At 35.5% G+C, this 18,637-nt stretch overlaps 2 protein-coding genes across 2 annotated transcripts; one reads left to right on the top strand and one right to left on the bottom strand.

Moving 5' to 3' along the window:
- Nucleotides 1–898: 898 nt before the first annotated feature.
- LOC120356150 (luc7-like protein 3) lies at nt 899–6,418 on the bottom strand (the record flags this gene model as incomplete). Its single annotated transcript, XM_039445010.1, has 4 exons — nt 6,097–6,418; nt 3,585–3,830; nt 2,257–2,466; nt 899–1,060 (listed from the first exon to the last, which is right to left on the bottom strand). Coding segments are annotated over exons 1-4 (723 nt in total), but the record flags the coding sequence as incomplete, so codon positions are not given.
- A 1,945-nt stretch (nt 6,419–8,363) lies between these two features.
- Nucleotides 8,364–17,523, top strand: LOC120348952 (eukaryotic translation initiation factor 3 subunit D-like; the record flags this gene model as incomplete). Its single annotated transcript, XM_039445011.1, is given in 7 exon segments — nt 8,364–8,636; nt 10,354–10,399; nt 11,462–11,649; nt 13,659–13,885; nt 16,005–16,137; nt 16,730–16,877; nt 17,393–17,523. Coding segments are annotated over 7 exon segments (1,044 nt in total), but the record flags the coding sequence as incomplete, so codon positions are not given.
- Between the last annotated feature and the right edge of the window lie 1,114 nt (nt 17,524–18,637).

Here is an 18,637-nt window from a genome sequence, read left to right as displayed (position 1 = left end):
AATGCAATCCCATTTTCACACAAATAAGCAAGTGCAGTGAAAGAAAAAATAAGTGCTTTTTCATAAGTAACAGGAGATTTGACTGGAAGAATCAGAAATCGATGCAGTTTCAAGAATTAAGAAATATTCAATGACTGATCCATCAGAGAAAAGCAATGTATTATTCTTTCAATTATAGTGAAATAACACAATAATTGTTGCCATAGAATCAAATCATAGACACTCTCATTATACAGAGTGTTTACCAATACTCTAGGGCATTGTTCCTGGGTAAGAAACATATCTAAATATCATATTTAAATTGTCCGGAAGTCTCAGTTACTCACACAGCGGCCATTTTCATTTTTTCACTTATTATTTTATCCTAAATAAAGGTTAAACGTACGAAATGAAAACTTTGCACAATCATTTATAAAAACTAGACAAAGCGAAAAAAGCAAAATGACTGCGTGAGTAACTGAAGACATCCGGACAATTAAATATGATATTTAGATGTTCTTACCCAGGAACAATGCCCTAGAATATTAGTAAACACCCTGTATAATGTTAGTGTCTATGATTTGATTCCATGGCAACAATGTTGTGATATTCCTCCATAATTGAAAGAATAATACATTGATGTTGTCAATACCACTGTAATGTATTTTTTGAACAAATATAGCGGTATTGACAACAATGACCTATTCTTTTCATTAGTCACTACGCTTTCTGTATGGTCAGAGTGACTATCGCAGATAATTATTAGCTTGATCAAGTTACTAGTTGTAATAAGTAATAAATAATTTAAGAACGCCACCATCACATCTAGAAATCACAAAACACGATTAAAATTGTTGGTCGCAGTCAATTGTCCTATTCAAACAAATGTTGCTAATGTAGAGTGAATAATCGAACTTACAACAATTTCGTCGAGAGCAGCACGTAGTTTGGCATAACCAACATGTTGCTTTCCCATGAGGTGGTCGTCAATACGAGATTGGGCATCTCCCACGATGAGGAAAGCACCACACACCTCGCAAACCTCCATTTGTTTCTCTTGGGCTGCAGCAAGTTCTGCAGTCTGTCGAGCAAAAAACATGAATATATCACTTTTAATCAATGGAAAAAATGAAAACACTAGAAAATTGTCCGATAATATGACGAATTTATTGAAAAATTACATTCATGTAACTTTGGTGTCATCTTCAATGTGAGAATTTATAAAACTTGAAAATTGTAGATTTTTTTAAATTGAAAGTTGTAGGTATTTCAAATGTTTACACCGAAGATGACACTAAAGTATCCCACCAAAAAAAGTCTCAGAATGGAAAAATTATGAATGGATGACATGAAATAGGTTGTAGATATAGGAATGTTATGATAATAATCACGTTCACCATTGTTAGTAAGTATTGAATAAAGTCGTGTCCATACTGAGCAAGTGTTCGACAAACATGTTTGTTGAAACAGTTTGGGCAAATTTTATAATGTTTGACAAACAATGTTTGCCCGTGGCCAGTGTGGACGCGTCACCAAACAAAATATTTGTAAGGGGGAGAACAGGTTTTATGTTTTACAGCTGTCAGCACTGAAAATGTTTGGAAAAACAGTAATTTTGTTTGACAAACAATGATTTTCCAAACTTTTTAAAATGTTTGTCCCTGAGCTCCTCAACAAACATGTTTGTCGAACACTTGTTCAGTATGGACACGGCTTAAGAGTGTATGATTTGGGTAAAATAATTTCAATAGAAATGGAATAGAAAAAAGTTTATTGAACCAAATAAGCTACCTTAAACAAACCTTAAAGAGGCTGCTTGACAAGGTACCATATAAAAAAACTCTTAAATATGTTTCAAAGTATGATTCAATAAACATAAATATAAAAGGTTCAACACATAAATATTTACAATCGATTTATGTTGAGAATTTACAAAAATATCTATCACTTTATATGAAAAATAAAATGCAAGCGAAAATGATGGCAAGCGAAGGCCTGTAAAGGCGAGCGCTGACAAATCAGCCATCCACACTCTCGCGCTCGTTTGTAAGAATTGGGCGATAGTGTGGATGCGGCATTAAACTAAAACTTTACAATAGAATACAGCACAAGAAGGCAAATCTAGGCAATGAACTGGCATGAATGGAAAGCAAGAAAGTCAAGTTTTGAATTCAATACCAACCTGAGACCAATGAATGAAAAGCAGGAAAGTCAAGTTTTGAATTGAATACTGATGAATGAAAAGTAAGAAAGTCAAGTTTTAAATTGAATACTAACCTGAGACCAATGACTGTTATCATTCTGTTTGCGAAGTGTTTCTCTCTCCTCTTTCAACTGATCACAGAGCTTCATCAGTCCTTGAGCCTGCTCCACATTGCCCTGGATTCCCATTTGTTCTGCCTCACTCACTAAATTATTGATTTTATCTGAGAGCAACGCTATTTGTTCGACGTTCCTTTGAGTTTGTGCTGGAGTTAATGAGCTTTGCTGTAAATTGAAAAGGATCTATGAAACGTGTTCATACAACATTCGGGACTTACTGATGATTGTATATTGGAATGAATTCACGTAAAAATAAATAATTGTGTCTCAGTTGCACAAAAGCCTGTTAGATTTCAACTGCCACGAAAACCACTCAGAGAGATTCATCAAGATGAAAATTCAACAGGATCTTGTGCAACCGAGCCAAAATACGATAAGCCTGGCTCTTCAATTTTTAGAATTGTAAAAAATTATTACAAAACACAAGAAACAACTAGTTTTTGAAATCGAATTAATCTCAAGAAAAATTTATCAAATCGAAATAATCAATAGGTTAGATCAAATTGATTATTAAAATCTAAACTTTTTTTAATTCTTATATTTTTATTTCTATTAAAACTAGTCACTAGGACTAACCATTAATTTTGTTCTCTTATTTCTAATCCTAAAATGCTCAAGTCTTCCAGTGAAGCCTACAGTTCTAATCTATAAAAATCTAAACTTGATTGTAGTTTTGAAATCTTATAAACTCCAGATGAATGGCAGGCATTAAAATTTCACTGCCAATTGAATTAGGCCTAAATCTGTTTCAGTGACTCTACCAAACTTAAAAAATAGAATAGTATTTTATGCCGGTCGGGTTGGTCTAGTGGTAAGGAGCTTTACAAGCTTCGGTCTGATAGCACCGCATGGTTCGTGGGTTCGAGTCCCGTCGATTGCATGGACGTTTGAGCATGTCATTAATTCACCAACGCACTTTCCATTGCCCACGCACAAGCAAAAAGCTCATGTCTGCATCATCCGCAATAACAAAAAAAAAAAACAATGTTCTCTGAAGAGTAAGTTTACAAAAACGATAGTTCTCTTGTAAGAAAATGCATAATAGTAAGTTATTCTATCGCTGTTTCAATAGAATCATGTAGCTAGTTGATTGAAATTGAAATTATCTTTATTCTTCTTCTTAGAAAGTAATAACAATACACAAAAATAATACAAAACTTGAAGGTTCCTCACATGGGCAAAGCCTGTGTGCGAGGAAAAATACGAGGATTATGCGTTGAATTATTTGGCTACTACAGTAAAGCAGATAATCACAAATTAATCAACAAGACAATGATACTCACTGGATCATTTTTGCCTATTAATGCTAATCGTTGCTTTCCCTTTGCTATCTTCCTCTCCACCTCGCTGAGCATACCCTGCGCAAAGTGAATGAATTCGTCCTCGTAATGTGCCTTCTTGTAGCTGGTCGACTTGTCAAACAACGCCTTGGCTTCGTCATCGTGTACTTTCGAGCAAGCTCCTAAATCGGCTCTTGTATTCACGAAGAGGTCATGAGGACAGAATTTCACCAAGAAGAACTTGCAGAACTGAAAACAAGAATTTCGAAACAATTAAGCTGTAATTTGATTACTTACTATTGATTTTATTCCACAGTTCCAATAAAACGCACTATGGAGTATGTAAGGTAATGAAATAAAGTCAACTAAACTGAAATAAGAATGTATCAGGTATGTGCATATGCGTACGATGTAGCAATAATTGCAAGAAGGAAAGATGTCCTGCAGGAAACGTATTTGTTTCTAGAAAGAGAGGCAAATAAGATTGGCTTGGCAGTGAATGAAAGTAAAACGAGGTATATGAAAATATAAAGGAGGCAAGCAAGAAGAGTTCCACAAAACCTCCGAATTAGAAATAAAATCTTTCAAGGTGTAAGGAACTTCAGCTACTTGGGGGGTTGAACTGAATAACGAGAACAAGATGGGTTACAGCATAAAACAAAGAGTATTGGCTGGAAATAGAGCTTACTTCAGTAACATGAAACTTATAAAGAAAAGGCTCATATGTAGAAACACGAAACTTAAAATATATGAGAGCCTAATTCGACCTGTTGTAACTTACGGTTGTGAATCTTGGACGTTAACAGAAGAAGACAAATACCATTTAGGCGTTCTTGAAAGGAAAATCCTAAGAAAGGTTTATGGTCCAGTTAAAGAAGGAGAGAAGTGGAGGGGAAGAACTAATTCAGAGCTCGAGGCATTGATAAAAGGCCGAAATATTGTAAAATTTATAAAGGCACAGAGGCTTAGATGGTTTGGACATATCTGTAGAATGAACGAAAACAGAATGCTTAAAATAATATTCAAGGAGAGACTACATTCAAGAAGAAAGATAGGAAGGCCGAGAATAAGGTGGGAAGATGAAGTGAGAGACGATCTCCAAAAAATGGGATATAGAGGATGGAGACAATTAACAGAGGACCGAGAAGTGTGAAGAGCTGTAGTGGAGGCGGCCAAAGCTCATATTGGGCTGTAGTGCTGATATAAAAAAACTGAAATAAAACACTATTCTCTATATTGTCAACATATATGTTCTATAAATTACACTTTTCTTTATATTTCTAGATTCAAAAGTTTTGCATGTTTTATTTTCTCTTCTTTCAAAGTGTGATGGCATATGGTATCTTGTGGGATGGGTACTCTACTAAGGTAAAATGTGCACTGCTGATGCAGAAAAAGGCCATCCCGATTCTTCGTGGAGCACAATTTTAGACACATTGTAGACCTAGGTGAGTGAGAAGATTCTTACCGTTTTCAATCTTCTAATCTACAAGTCAGCTATAAAGGCCTTTCACATAGTCCATACTTTGCCTACCAGGGATGATTTGCATGACCATGGCACCAGAAGCGGGCTGAGGCTGGACCTGCCATATTGTACATTGTGGAGGACCCAAAACAGCCTCTCTACCAGCCAAACAGAATTTTGGACAAGCTGCCAGTTTCAGCCAGGAGTCTGCCTGAGACGATTTTAAAGAATAGACTGAGGGATTTCCTTTAGGAGAACGCCTTTTATTCTCTGAGGGAGTTCTATGATAGTGATCATCAGACTGTGAGTAGATACTTCTTGCCTTAGTCGTGCTGCTTAATATTTCTCATTGCATGCTATATTTGTTTTGACTTGCAACTTTTGTTATTTCCTGTCTTATGGCAGTTTATATTGTTCTTGCCTTTTGTAAACATAACTGTTGAAAGGGTTATTACAGAGCGTGTGACTCTCTGAACGACCACTTAATTAGCCTACCTATCCACAACGCCGCGGACTTTTGCCAATCAAGTTTGATTATTTAGTGTATACTTACTGCATTCATGACGCAAACGATCCAGGATTGACTGAATATTAATAAAATGGCAAGAAAACTTGAAAATAAAAAAAAATTTACAACTTAGGCTACTGTGCGTGGTTGAGATTCTCAAGTTCGACATTGGAATTTGCAGTTCATATATTTAAAAAATTGAGAATAGTTGGATTATTGATTGTTACTAGGTAATAGACCGTTGCTATCGAAACATGTTTGATCAATAATAAACACTTTAAAGGGAACCTGGAAATTATATCAAGTTACTGTGAAGATTTGATAAACTAAAATTTGAATCAATCTGGAATAAAAACCTAAATAGCAGTAATCAAAATTATTTATTCAGCTACCGTACCATCTTTACATACATTTATTGATAGAAATAATATAATCAGAAATATTGTTAATGCAAGACAGTTATTCTCAATTTAAAAATCATGTGAAAGTGACAGACATTCTTTACATTAATTGAATTATTAATAATCAGAAATTCTACTTACTTCAGGATCTTCCCAATTAATTGGTTTGGCTTTTTCTGTAGGCGCTACATTTCTATTTCTTCCCATCAATTCATCCAGAAGAGCAGCCGCCGCCGAGACCGCCATTTCAACAAAATTAGATATACTATGTCTTTCCCAATAAAATTGCCAATAATCAATGTCCCGAGTGCTTTTTAACACTAACTTTCTCGAATAAAGAATAAAATAATTGTTATAGTTGAGCTAATTAGAATTTGTTCAAGAAATGAAGGAAAAATGCAAAGAAAACTAGCACGATTTGCATTTCGTCAAACCTTGATAAACGACTGGCCATCCAAATCAAAATCTTTTGGTCAAAGTCCAAACCAGAAACAATGCCTTCTAGATGAACATTTCTAGATGTATAAAAACAAAGTGAGACAGCGAAAAATCTGGTTTCATATTCTACACAGACGACAGACTGAGAAATTAATACTCTTTAAAAGAGTGGTAAACTGGTTTACTGCTGGGCTCTGTACCTCCAAGTGTATATTGAAATCACCACCCATAATGATATGTTGACACTGCAGGGTATTAAGGTACACAAGACAATCCTCTAACAAGTCAAAGAAATTTTGAAGATCACCATTTGGTGGCCTGTAGACAGATAAAACAATAGTAGAGCAATATGTAATCATGACTGCAGATAACTCTAGAGTAGTGTCACAACTATTCCATGTCCTTATTTTTTGTTGTATTATGTTGATGCTTTTCTCTTCTGAGTGCAGGGCATGCTCTTTCACACACATACAGTGTCGACTGTATGTTCTCTGCATCTTTGCCATAGTGGTTGTCTTCAGGATGTAAAGCAAGGTCACTGTAAGCAGTATCACCAGTATCCTGTTGAGGTGTACTTGCGAGGCTGATCCCCAGGCCTCGATGCTATATATCTCAAGTGGAAAGCTAACAGAGCTTGGTATGCAGTGAGAGCTGACTTTTCTCCTGATATGTGAGTCAGTCTTCTAACCATGTACACCGCAGATGATAATTTCTTGCTGAGTTGTTCAATGTGAAGCTACCATGTCAGGTTCCTGTCGATTATGATGTCTAAGAGTCTTGGGAAGCAGATGCCTCTGTGAAAATTTGACGATTGATATGTTGTTCTGGACCATTCTTGTTTGTTTGGGAAGTCAAGTTTTTGTTTTCTGTTTATTGATACATAGATGTTATCTATTACAGGCATGAATGACTTCTCCCAGTGTGTTGTTGAAAAGTGTGTTTGCTGAGTCTAGATCATTATGTGGCACCAGTAGTAGTGTCATCAGCAAAAAGTATGAAGTTGTTCCTGCTGTCTATTTCATTTGGAAAGTCATTGAAGTACATCAGGAACAACAGTGATCCAAGTATGGATCCTTTGAGTACACCTCTGTTTACTGTTTGAATTGTTGATTTATACTAAACAATAATGTTTTTGTGGTGATCTAGTTCTACATTCATATAGTTTTCCATTTGAAAGGTAACCCTCCAGTCAATGTAGTGCTTTTCCAACTATTTTTATTTTTTCGCCACACTGCACAGAAAGCAGCTGTTTTCCAGTCCCTACGTAGATCTGAAAGACCTTGTTTGCAGACGACGTCAGAAAAGGGTTTCTTTTCCGGTCTAGGCCAGAAAGTTGTCTCTTTCCAGCCGCTTATGGCTGGAAACAATGCGCTAATTATTATTAATAAGTCATCCGCTAGATCGGGCGAGTGTCCACTTTCATAATAAGCTGAAGTCGCCATGATTTTAGTTCCAGTTTCGAATCAAACTAATTCGCTTCGCAACCAGTTTTATTCAATTATTTATTGTTAATTAATGATTAATTTTACATTGTAAATAAACGATCTGGCAACAGAGCAAAGTGAGAAAGAGGTAGCGTTATCCACTTTGTTGAATGATAGACAAGGATAGGAAGACCATTGCCATTAGCAATGCTGAAGATAGCAAATACTGACATTAAAAGGTGCAACTCACTATAGTACCGGTACTGAGATACCGGTACCAAACTTGTGTGTGTAGCGACAAACTGGGACAAAATATGTTCAGGACTCATCGTTCCATGATGTCGTCGTCCCAGATGGAAGTATATAGAAATTCCCTATTATTTTATTAAAGGAATATTCAAGGTTCGTTTGTTTACTGAAAATAATAAACAGATATTTAAATGCGCATCAGTTACGTTCCTTTCTTGAAATATTTTTAAAAAAATATTCAAATTATTGTTTTAGGTGCTTTGGATGTAAAACTAGTAAACGTAGAACCTCTTTGCTTCTCTCTGATTTTAGGTTAGGTCGGATTGAACTTCCGCCAATATTGCAGCATTGTGACGTGACGGTTTTGTGTGTTTTCGGCATTTTATTTATATTCCTAGAATGGCTTCAGAAGAAGTTATATCCGATTCCAAAGAGCTGGATAATGATAATCTAGAATTCGTAATTCCAACTTTCCACTTGAATACAACAGGATGGGGTCCATGTGAGATGCCTGATCAATTTAAGGACATGCCTTATCAACCATTTTGCAAAGGCGATCGACTTGGAAAAGTAAATATTATATAGATTTTATTAAATTTATCACTAGAATAAATAAATGTCTCTTGTCAAATTGTTACTACAGTTAGTAATCCAAACTTCAATTGGTTAGCGGTGTAAATTGAAGTAGGGTGTATGCTACCGTACTATTACTGTAAGGTATAAGATAACTTGAGATTTTTAAAACGAGCATTGTGTTTCTTTTCATGATTTGTACATCTGGCTCACCGGCTGTCAAATTTATGCCTTCTGCTTGTCATTTTTTTCTTCTGTGCTTTGAGACTTTGGCTAATAATAAACTAAATAAATCTTGTGATAACATATTTATTGCATAGTCCACACTTAGCCCAGTCGCTGATCCAGCCTGTTAAGCTTGGCTGAGTTGGTCATGCTATCTACACAGTATGATATAACTTTTAACTTGTATGATTCACAGGGAATAGTACACCATTTATGGGAGGGTCGGGGATCTAAAACATGTCCAGTCTTGTAGGAAAAGTTTCTTCTTTCAAGGCCCTTTGCACTGTGGGACACCATGGAAGCGCCACCATCAAAATTTGATAGAATTGCACACTACAGCCACCACTTGACTCATCACTCCAGTTCACTAGTTAATTCATGATCAGTTGAAGAATGGACGAGGAAGAAGCACTCTGCCAACATCACAAAATATATTGCCCTATGATTCATGAAGCTAATACCAATAAAAAATATTTAATATTTGAAAGTTTTTATTCAAAATTACCAATGTTCCAAAAATGTGACATGCTTTATTATTGACTAATAAACACAAAGATGCCAACATCCCCAAAATGGGACAAGCAGAAAAATCACCTTCAAACTCATAGCATTGTCTCTTATCTGTCACTGCACACTAGAGCCACTAGCCGAGCTTCCAGGAATGTGGTGGCTCGAGCCGCCGATTTTGTTATCTACCAGACTGTCCTGCCACCACGTCATACCATTGAGTATTAAATGAGTAGTCATTGCACACTAGAGCCACCAGCTACCAGGCACCAAAAAATCATCTCAAGTTCAGTTTTGATTCAAATCAAGTTCTGTATAGTTGTCTGTTGAAGTCGTTGTAATGAATAGTGAACAATTTGATATGGATACAGAAAGGTTCATTCTTTAAGTATACCAGACCAGCTATATCGGACATGTCTTTAAAATTATATGCAGACCGGGATGTGAAGAAAAATTCTTGGAGGGAGTAAATCTTCAAATTGAAAAATATAATCTTACAGAAGATGAAAAAAACTATTTGGTACCGTAAGTTATATAACCATTTTCTTAAGCATTTTATTATACATGGTTATTCATTAGAAATATTTTTCACTATTTTCTCGTGTAATCAAACGAAAAAACATCAGTCTTTTAACATAAAATATCCATATCATACATTTTTTTAATATGAGTTCCAAGGTGATTTTTCTGCTTATCCCATTCTGGGGATGTTGGCATCTTTGTGTTTATTAGTCAATAATGAAGCATGTCCCATTTTTGGAACGTTGGTAACTTTGAATAAAAACTTTTATATATTAAATTTTATATTGCTAGTAGCTTCATGAATCATAGGACAATATATTTTGTGATGTTGGCAGAGTGCTTCTTCCATTTTATTTTCAAATAAATATAAGAACTAAGATCTCCTAAATCACTTGACACAAAAGTCAAACTCAAAATTCATTATTTTAAACCAAGAAATGACTAATTTTTCTCTGATTAGATTTCAGATTGGACCGGTGCTGCTTTCCAGGACAAAAAATATATTAGTGAGTATCCAAACTAATTCTGTAGTACTAATGATCATTCATAAGTATCACCGATAATTCAAACAAAACTTGAAACTTCAGACAGTTTTTTATCTTATTGGACTGTCAGTGCGTATGCACCATCCTGACCATACGCATTCATACATCAGTTTTTTGACTCACAAAATGGACGCCTTTACAGATTGTTTATTATCTTCGTAAACGAAAGATTAAAAGACGTAGATATCAAGTTCACCCGATGGTCGCCCAAAGAGCATTTCAAAGGGAATTTAGTACCATTATATACATCATTGCTTGGGGATGACGATACATTTTTTTAACTACCTCAGAATGTCCATCAGAAATTATGATGAGTTATTTCGAGCTTGTATCACCATTGGGAATACTTGCAGTCACTTTAAGCTACGGATCAAATAAATGTAGATAATATTAATATATTATTTTTCCTATAAAGAATTTAGAAATGATTGAAGAAATGTATAGAAAAACTCTGAATTCGAATATGACTCTATTAATTGAATTTATTCATTATGCTATTTGTCGGCTAATTGTCGGGCAGAGGTGTCAGCACATTGGTTACGTTGCGATCGGGCTACTGATCAGTACATCTCTGAAAACTTCTATTTGTTTCAATAGCGCGTCAGTCGACCGATGGATGCGCACGAGCTCGACCGATGGTCTTCGTACGCAGTGTAAAACGCATGGTCCTGACCGTGCGCATGCGTGCCATCAGTCCTGCTCTGTACGGATTACATGGCATATCTATGGAAAAGACAAGCGCGACTGACGTTCTCACTGACGGTCGGTCGAGCTCTGTAACCGGCCTAATAATACAGGAAAATAATGTGTGGAGGCGTTTTTTAATTAATCTTGGACTGTGCATCTGGCCCTCTATCAAAGCATAAAATAATAATGATTATAGAGTAATTTTCTTTTCTTTCAATAAATATTATTTCTGCATACTTGATACTTGATGTCATCACCTTTGACCAGCAGGGCTGGATTGATTGCTTCACAGGTTAATCTGTAGAAACCCCATTAATCTGTGGTTGTATTTTCAAGATAAGTACCAGTCTCAGTTTGGCAGTGGCAGTCAGTATGCCTACTACCACGAGGAAGACGAGAGCACGTTCCACCTGGTGGACACGACCCGAGTGCAGAAGCCACCCTACCAGAGAGGTCGCTTCAGGCAGAACCAGCGCAACATGCGCGGTAGAGGCGGCTCCCGAGGCGGACAGTCCCAATTCCAGGTACATTCAACATACTTTATTGCCAGAACAGCTTTACATTGTATAAGCACGTCAAAATAATAATAATATAACACAGTTGTGAAATAAAAGATAAATTGTTATATAAAACAAAGGTAATTACCATTAGACCCAAACTTATCTTCTCAGAAATACTTACTTTAGAAAGACATACCATAGAGAAAAGATAGTAGGCTATATGGTATAGGTCGTATATGTACCAAAATTTCAAGCCTGAATAATCTGAATTACCTTCCTTTTCACCAATACCAGCAGGATATACCCATACCACATAGAGAAGCAATAGCGTAAGTAAATATCCCATGGTATAGGGCGTTTATGTCGCAACTTTTACTGTTAACTCAAGCCAATTACTGTCGATTATTGTGGATTTTTACTGTTTTGTTGGGATGAAAGTGTATGAACGGCACAATATGTGAGACTACCAGTGTCACACAGCTTCACGGGAAAGAACTACGTGGACTATCGGCTTGAGATAACAGTAAATGTTGTGACATGAACGCCCTATATCATGGGATATCTACTTATGCTAAGGTTTTTTCTATGCCAATACCCACAGGATGGGACCGTTCCAAAGGAACAAATTCAAATTCATTCATTAAATGAAAGAAATATACAATTAATAAACATCACAATTAGTAGAATTTTGAATGAATTTACATGTACACTAATATTACACTCTATCCCCTTTTATGCCCTCATTATCACCTTGGCTTAAAATACTCGTAGAGAGTTGCCTTTGTAAAATAAATAAATTTATCAAAATATATATTGTACAAAATAACACATAATAATATTTACGATACTAATTTGTGAAGAGAAAAATTTATCATGCATCTCATCCACGAAGGTTTAATTAATTTATTTATTTTCAAAGGCAACTCTCCAGGCAACCTTCCTCCAGAAATAGTTGAGGCTGGGGCGGGCCGAGTCACTGTAGTGTTGAAGCGCAGAATTTCTAAATGGTTAATGCATGTTGGATGGCAGGATGCAGAGAATTTAATCAAATCAACTTATGTTTGAAACTCAAATTTAATTTGTTTTTCTACCAAATACATTTGCAAAAAGCGATTCCGGCTGTTCTGGGTGATGAAAAATAATTATTAATAATTATAAAAATAGGTATTATTACAAGCCGATTGCCTAATTTTCTTCCAATGGATCTATCTTTTCTTCCTTCTCAAATTTAAATTGATTATTTATATAATTAATCCTAAAAATATATTAAATATAATCTATTTTTATTTCATTTACCGTATGTAGGCCTATCTTATACTTATAAGCCCAATATTTTTTTTATGTAACACAGCTAATCTTGAGAACTGCTCCCACACGCGGACGTAATAGTCTATGTAGGTTCTAATATTCATTTTATAATTGTATTGTTTTGTTAAAATTGTGATACGTGAATAAAATGAAAAATTGAAAACTCTTTACGAGTATTTTAAGTCCAGGTGATAATGAAGAGATGAATGACAATGCCGCACAAATACTTCCATTTGTGATGATTCAATGAATGAATGAGAGATGATGAAATGAAATCTGAGAATACGAAATGAAATGAAAAAGATTTTATTCATCCAAAAACTAGTACAGTTACAGGAAAATCTGTTTCTTATCAACTAAACATAGAAATGTACAGTAATAATGATGTAACAAAATGATAAGATTCTTTTATAAGAATGAATAAAAGAATATACGCCCCGAGGCCTAGCCTGTGTGGAGTGAAATGGGTACGAACACCCATTCAATACAAAATGAGAGCGAAATAAAACCAGAATTACCTGACAAATGCATAATAAGAACCAACTTGCTAATCACTACTATCTAGTCAAAACCAATACCATTCATACCCTTTACATTATACCCCATTAACAGATTTAGTTAGTCTACTAAGTCTGTGTGTGGAGAGGAGTCTGCTTTTTATTAAGAAAACACGCTTCTGTTTACAAATGCAAATAAAGCATTTGTTTATTGATTTTTTCTTGTAGGTTCTTGGCAAGGGTCTGAAGATGCGCGACCGTGACCGCAAGGGAGGCCAGACAGGCATGCGCAAATGGAACAAGCAGACGGGCATGCGCAATCAGAAGAACCAGGCGCCCATTAAGAACCGCGACGCCTCGGTCACCGTCTGCCCTGACTGGGTTGTCATCGAGGAGATGGACTTCCCGCGTCTCGCCAAGCTATCCCTGCCCAATGTCAAGGAAGGCGAGGACATGTGAGTCGTTGAAAACTAGTTTTCATAAAAGTGAGATTGTCATAACCACTTATAAGGCTGCGTACAGACTTAAGCGCTGGGCGACAATTATTATCAAAATTTAATGAATTCATCTCTTACCGAATTTGAAATGGTCGCTCATATCTCGAAAAGTAACAATAGGAAAAAAATATTCCTGTGAAACCTCATTTATTTTAATAACTTGATAGTATACAAATCGAAAAACTTGGAGAACAATATAACCAGTAAAAAGTAAATTGAACAAAACTAAATATGTGAATATTTCCTATTTTAGTTATAATAATGTGAAATATTCCTTCTATGTTTAGTTTTGAAGCATCAATCTATCTCTTAATTAGTCTAAAACGGAGAAAATATTGTTTTCATCAAAGAGCAGTCTGAATACTGAATTACAAAATTACACACAACCAGTTAAATTACTTGGTATAGTGCTGGACAGTAAACTGTGTTGGGATGAGCACGTTGAATTTCTTTGTAAAAAACTGGCTAGAGTCACATTTCTTCTAAGAAAACTGAAACCTTTAGCTACCACTGACATTCTGCTAATGATATATTATGGTCTGTTTCATTCACATTTGAATTATGGCCTTCGATTATGGGGGAACAGCGCCACTACAAATGAAGTGTTTTTATGGCAGAAGAAGGCTCTGCGATGCATAGGGGGATTGAAATTCAACGAATCGTGCAGAGAAACTTTTAAACGTTTGGGCATCATGACCCTGGCTAACATGTACATTTACAGCAATGTGGTTTTCATAAAAGAAAATGAAAAATACTTTATTAAACAATCTGAATCTCATGTTCGATTTGGTAAAGCCCACCATAAGACTGCAGAAATCCTACAAGAGCCATAAATATCAACAGTTCGTACTGTTCATTAAACTGCCCTCAGTAATCAGAAACCTTCCAAAAGATATGTTCAAGAAAAAAGTGAAGGAGCTACTAAAAACTAGGGTGTTCTATACATTAGAGGAATACCTTAGCAGTGAATTTGTTACCACATAATGAATTAATTAATTGTAAAGTAGTCTTGATATGGCAAAGTTTTTCCATGCTATCTTATGCTGTTTTATGTTATCTGTCACTGTTTTATATTGTACCGTAGCCTATCTGAGTTACTTCATCTATGTATATGTCTATCACTTCTCTTTGTACCTGACCGACGTGACGAGATCCATGTAGCCTATATGTTAAATATTTGTTGATCAATAAAATGTATTCTATTCTATTCTATTCCATCCAAATTGGAAAATCTACTTTGTGAAAATACTTTATGAGGACTGAAAATTTTGTATATTGAAGAACTACAAGATTTAACCTATTTCGGACTAGGCCTTTGTGTTATCTAAATTTGGGAGAGGAATAGCACAAGGTTGCCTTATTTTTCCTCTCCCTATCATTTTGATAATGTACTTATTGTAAATGAATGAATGAATAAAGTGTTTCTATCCTGTTGCCTAGCCTTGAACAAGTATTTGCCAAGTATGGTGATCGAGATCAGAGCGCGAGCTTACCATGTGTTTCATTTATGTCGGCTGGAGCTTGGCCATTTCGGCCAAGATTTTGTTTTTCGACTCATGCATGATGTGACTTGCACTTGCACAAATACGCATTCAATGTCATTACACATTTAAGCTGGACTCTCACGTAACAGTATCAGTGTACTTGTCGGTACAGTAAAATGTGAAAATATAATTCTTATGAGATCTAATGGGACTGTTCATACTCTCGTGACCGGACTGAGTGGGTATAGTCCCATTAGAACTTATAGGAATGATATTTTCTCTTTACTAGTCATGTTCTCTAATACTAATATGTGGGTGGCTGTAGAGACACTGTAGTCACGAGTCGTCTGCCGCCATTTTAGGCAAAATCAACATCCGCTAATCCTACATTGTACTATTTGATATAAAATTGATAAAATCTATAGTACAAAATGCTATGCAACAGGTGTTGAATGTTTTATCTTCTAAACCAACCCTTTTTAAGTAGTTTTTGAAAGCGCTTTATGCTTTGAATTTTGCACCTTATACAGAAGAAAATCTGTCTTCTGTGACGCATGTAGTTTATTATAATAATGATTAATTGATGTTTTCAGAACGAAATGTGGATCACTGGAGTACTACGACAAGTCGTACGACAGAATCAACGTGAAGAGCGAGAAGCCACTGCAACGTATTGACAGAATCTTCCATACTGTCACTACTACTGATGACCCGGTTATCCGTAAGGTGGGTCTAAACTTCCTTTCTAAAAAAGGATAAAACTCTTTGTTTAAATTTCAGTATCAATATGAATTATGCGCATATACATTATTATGCGCCAAGTGAATAGTAATGATAGAAGTGATAGTAAAATATGTAACTCATTATTTGACTGAGAATGTGCAATCCAACACTTCAATAGACATGAGATAGAAAACGAATAAGAAACCTCAAACTTGAAGTCTTCTATCATCAATTTGAAGGGATTCGCATTATCGATTTATGAAATATCATTTATTAGGAAAAACCGTACTCAATGACATTCATTTTGGAATCGAAGAAGCGGAAACTATGTCAATAATTTTATAAATTGAGACAAAAGGTTGTAAAAAACCCATTTTGCATCTTTCACACAATACAATAATTTCTAACATGATACAATTTTCAATTAAAAGATGATGAAAAATTAATGTTATATAATAATTTCATTATTGGAGACATCAGGTAGAAACCATATTGCCCTCTTCACACAATACAATAATCAATCAACAGAATACAATTTTCAATAAAAAGAAGTTGAAAAATATTTAGTTTGTAACGGCACGCTACTTGTTCGCAGCTATCGAAAAGTGTTGGAAACGTGTACGCTACTGACGCCATTCTGGCAACGCTCATGTGCTGCACCAGATCCAGCTACTCGTGGGATATCGTCATTGAAAAGATTGGCGATAAGCTCTTCTTCGACAAGCGAGACAACACTGAATTTGGTGAGTTGCATTTTCAGATGAGACATGAAGTAACTTATTGATCAAAATTAACTATTGTATTCAAATAAAGTAACTATCAACATAATTATAATAATATTTTTTATTAATGGAGACAACAGGATGAAATCCATTTTGCCTCCTTCACACAATACAATATTTTCAACACATTATACAATTTGAAATACAAGAAGATAAAAAATGAAAGATTATTATTGATAAGTGCTTAGGGTTAAGCCACCCAAAGCGTTTTTCAGGCGTTTTTAGACGAGGCGGCAGGGCAGGAAGCTCTCCAATTCACTGATTATCAGCTGATTCCTGAACGTCAACCCAATCAGCCAATCTAAGAGCTACCTGCTCTGCTGACACGACTGAAAACCGCCTGAAAAAAACGCTCGTGTGGCCTCTCCCTTCAGCTATCGGATTCTATTCAATTATTCAATTGTAGGTAAAGTTATAATTCAATATTAGTTTGAATATAGTGCATTAATTGTTCATCTTGTTCTTTCCTCTTTCAGATCTGCTTACTGTGAACGAAACTTCGGTTGAGCCGCCTCAGGATGATTCCAACAGCTTGAACTCTCCTCGCAACCTTGCTCTCGAGGCCACCTTCATCAATCACAACTTCTCCCAGCAAGTGCTGAAAACTGTGAGTAATCTCACCATTAATCTAAGTCTAAAAAAAGAAACTTTATTTCGCCAAAATACAAAATAACTAGAAAGTATTTCCAATTAGTAATACAATAATAATTGAAATATATATACATAATCATACAAATGGAAAATACATTATACGAAATAAAACACTGCATGCAAATGACCTTGATAACAAGGTCACGTCCGCATTATAGGAGCATCATTGAACAGAAATAGTTATTTGTGCAACTAGTGCGCAAAGTGACAGTTTGCTGCACGAAAGAAACGTTTACGCCCGAGCCGTAGGCGAGGGCGGAATGGTTTCTTGAGTGCAGCAAACGAACTTTGCGCACGTATTTCACATTAAATTTTTCCTACAGTTACCATTGAATATGAAAAGTGGGTAATTATGGGTAAAATTGCCTGAAATGCATCAAATGTTTTTCTGTGTAATTTTATTATTGATAAAAACCTTTATCCTAAAATCCTAAAGTCCTCGTTGTCCTTGGTTATAATATATAATGAATAATAATTAGCGCGTTGTGCTTCGTTGCACCTCTGCTCACTATAGCAGCCACAGCAGTCACTGTTACCAACTCATTTTGATTTTGCTGCACTGTTGCTCCATATAACCTACTAAGTATTTTGTGTTGCCATGTTGCAAATCTGGAGTGCAGACAAATTTTTCCCGCACTAGAGCGGAAAAGTGATTCTTTGCGTTCTGTAATCAGTGCAGCAATGGCCACTTTTCAACGTAACTGTAGGAAAAAGTTATTTAAAGTTAGCAGAAGTATTAAAACCAGAAAAAATAGAGAAAACAAAGTTTTACGATTTGAAATCCGGTTTAGCACTAATAGAAACACAAAAATCTATCCTCAATAACAAAAACTAAATTATGATGTAAGAAGTGAGGTACGGTTTGTCAGGTCAAAAATCCAGTGGTTTTAATAGTATGACATTTATGTAAATATATGCATGTGAAATCGACATCCAAACAACATACACGGAATCCAACATCTTTGCTGGACTCTGAATAGTTCTGGACTTTCATAAATGTTTTGTTATCAATTTTAGCATTTTTTCAATGGTTACGTTATCATTGATAGTATTCTGTGAAGTGAAAACAT

This window comes from Nilaparvata lugens, unplaced genomic scaffold (genome assembly GCF_014356525.2).
Source record: "Nilaparvata lugens isolate BPH unplaced genomic scaffold, ASM1435652v1 scaffold5966, whole genome shotgun sequence".
Lineage (NCBI taxonomy): Eukaryota > Metazoa > Arthropoda > Insecta > Hemiptera > Delphacidae > Nilaparvata > Nilaparvata lugens.
The sequence above is the reverse complement of the archived record's forward strand: the minus strand, read 5'-3'. Positions and strand labels throughout refer to the sequence as shown.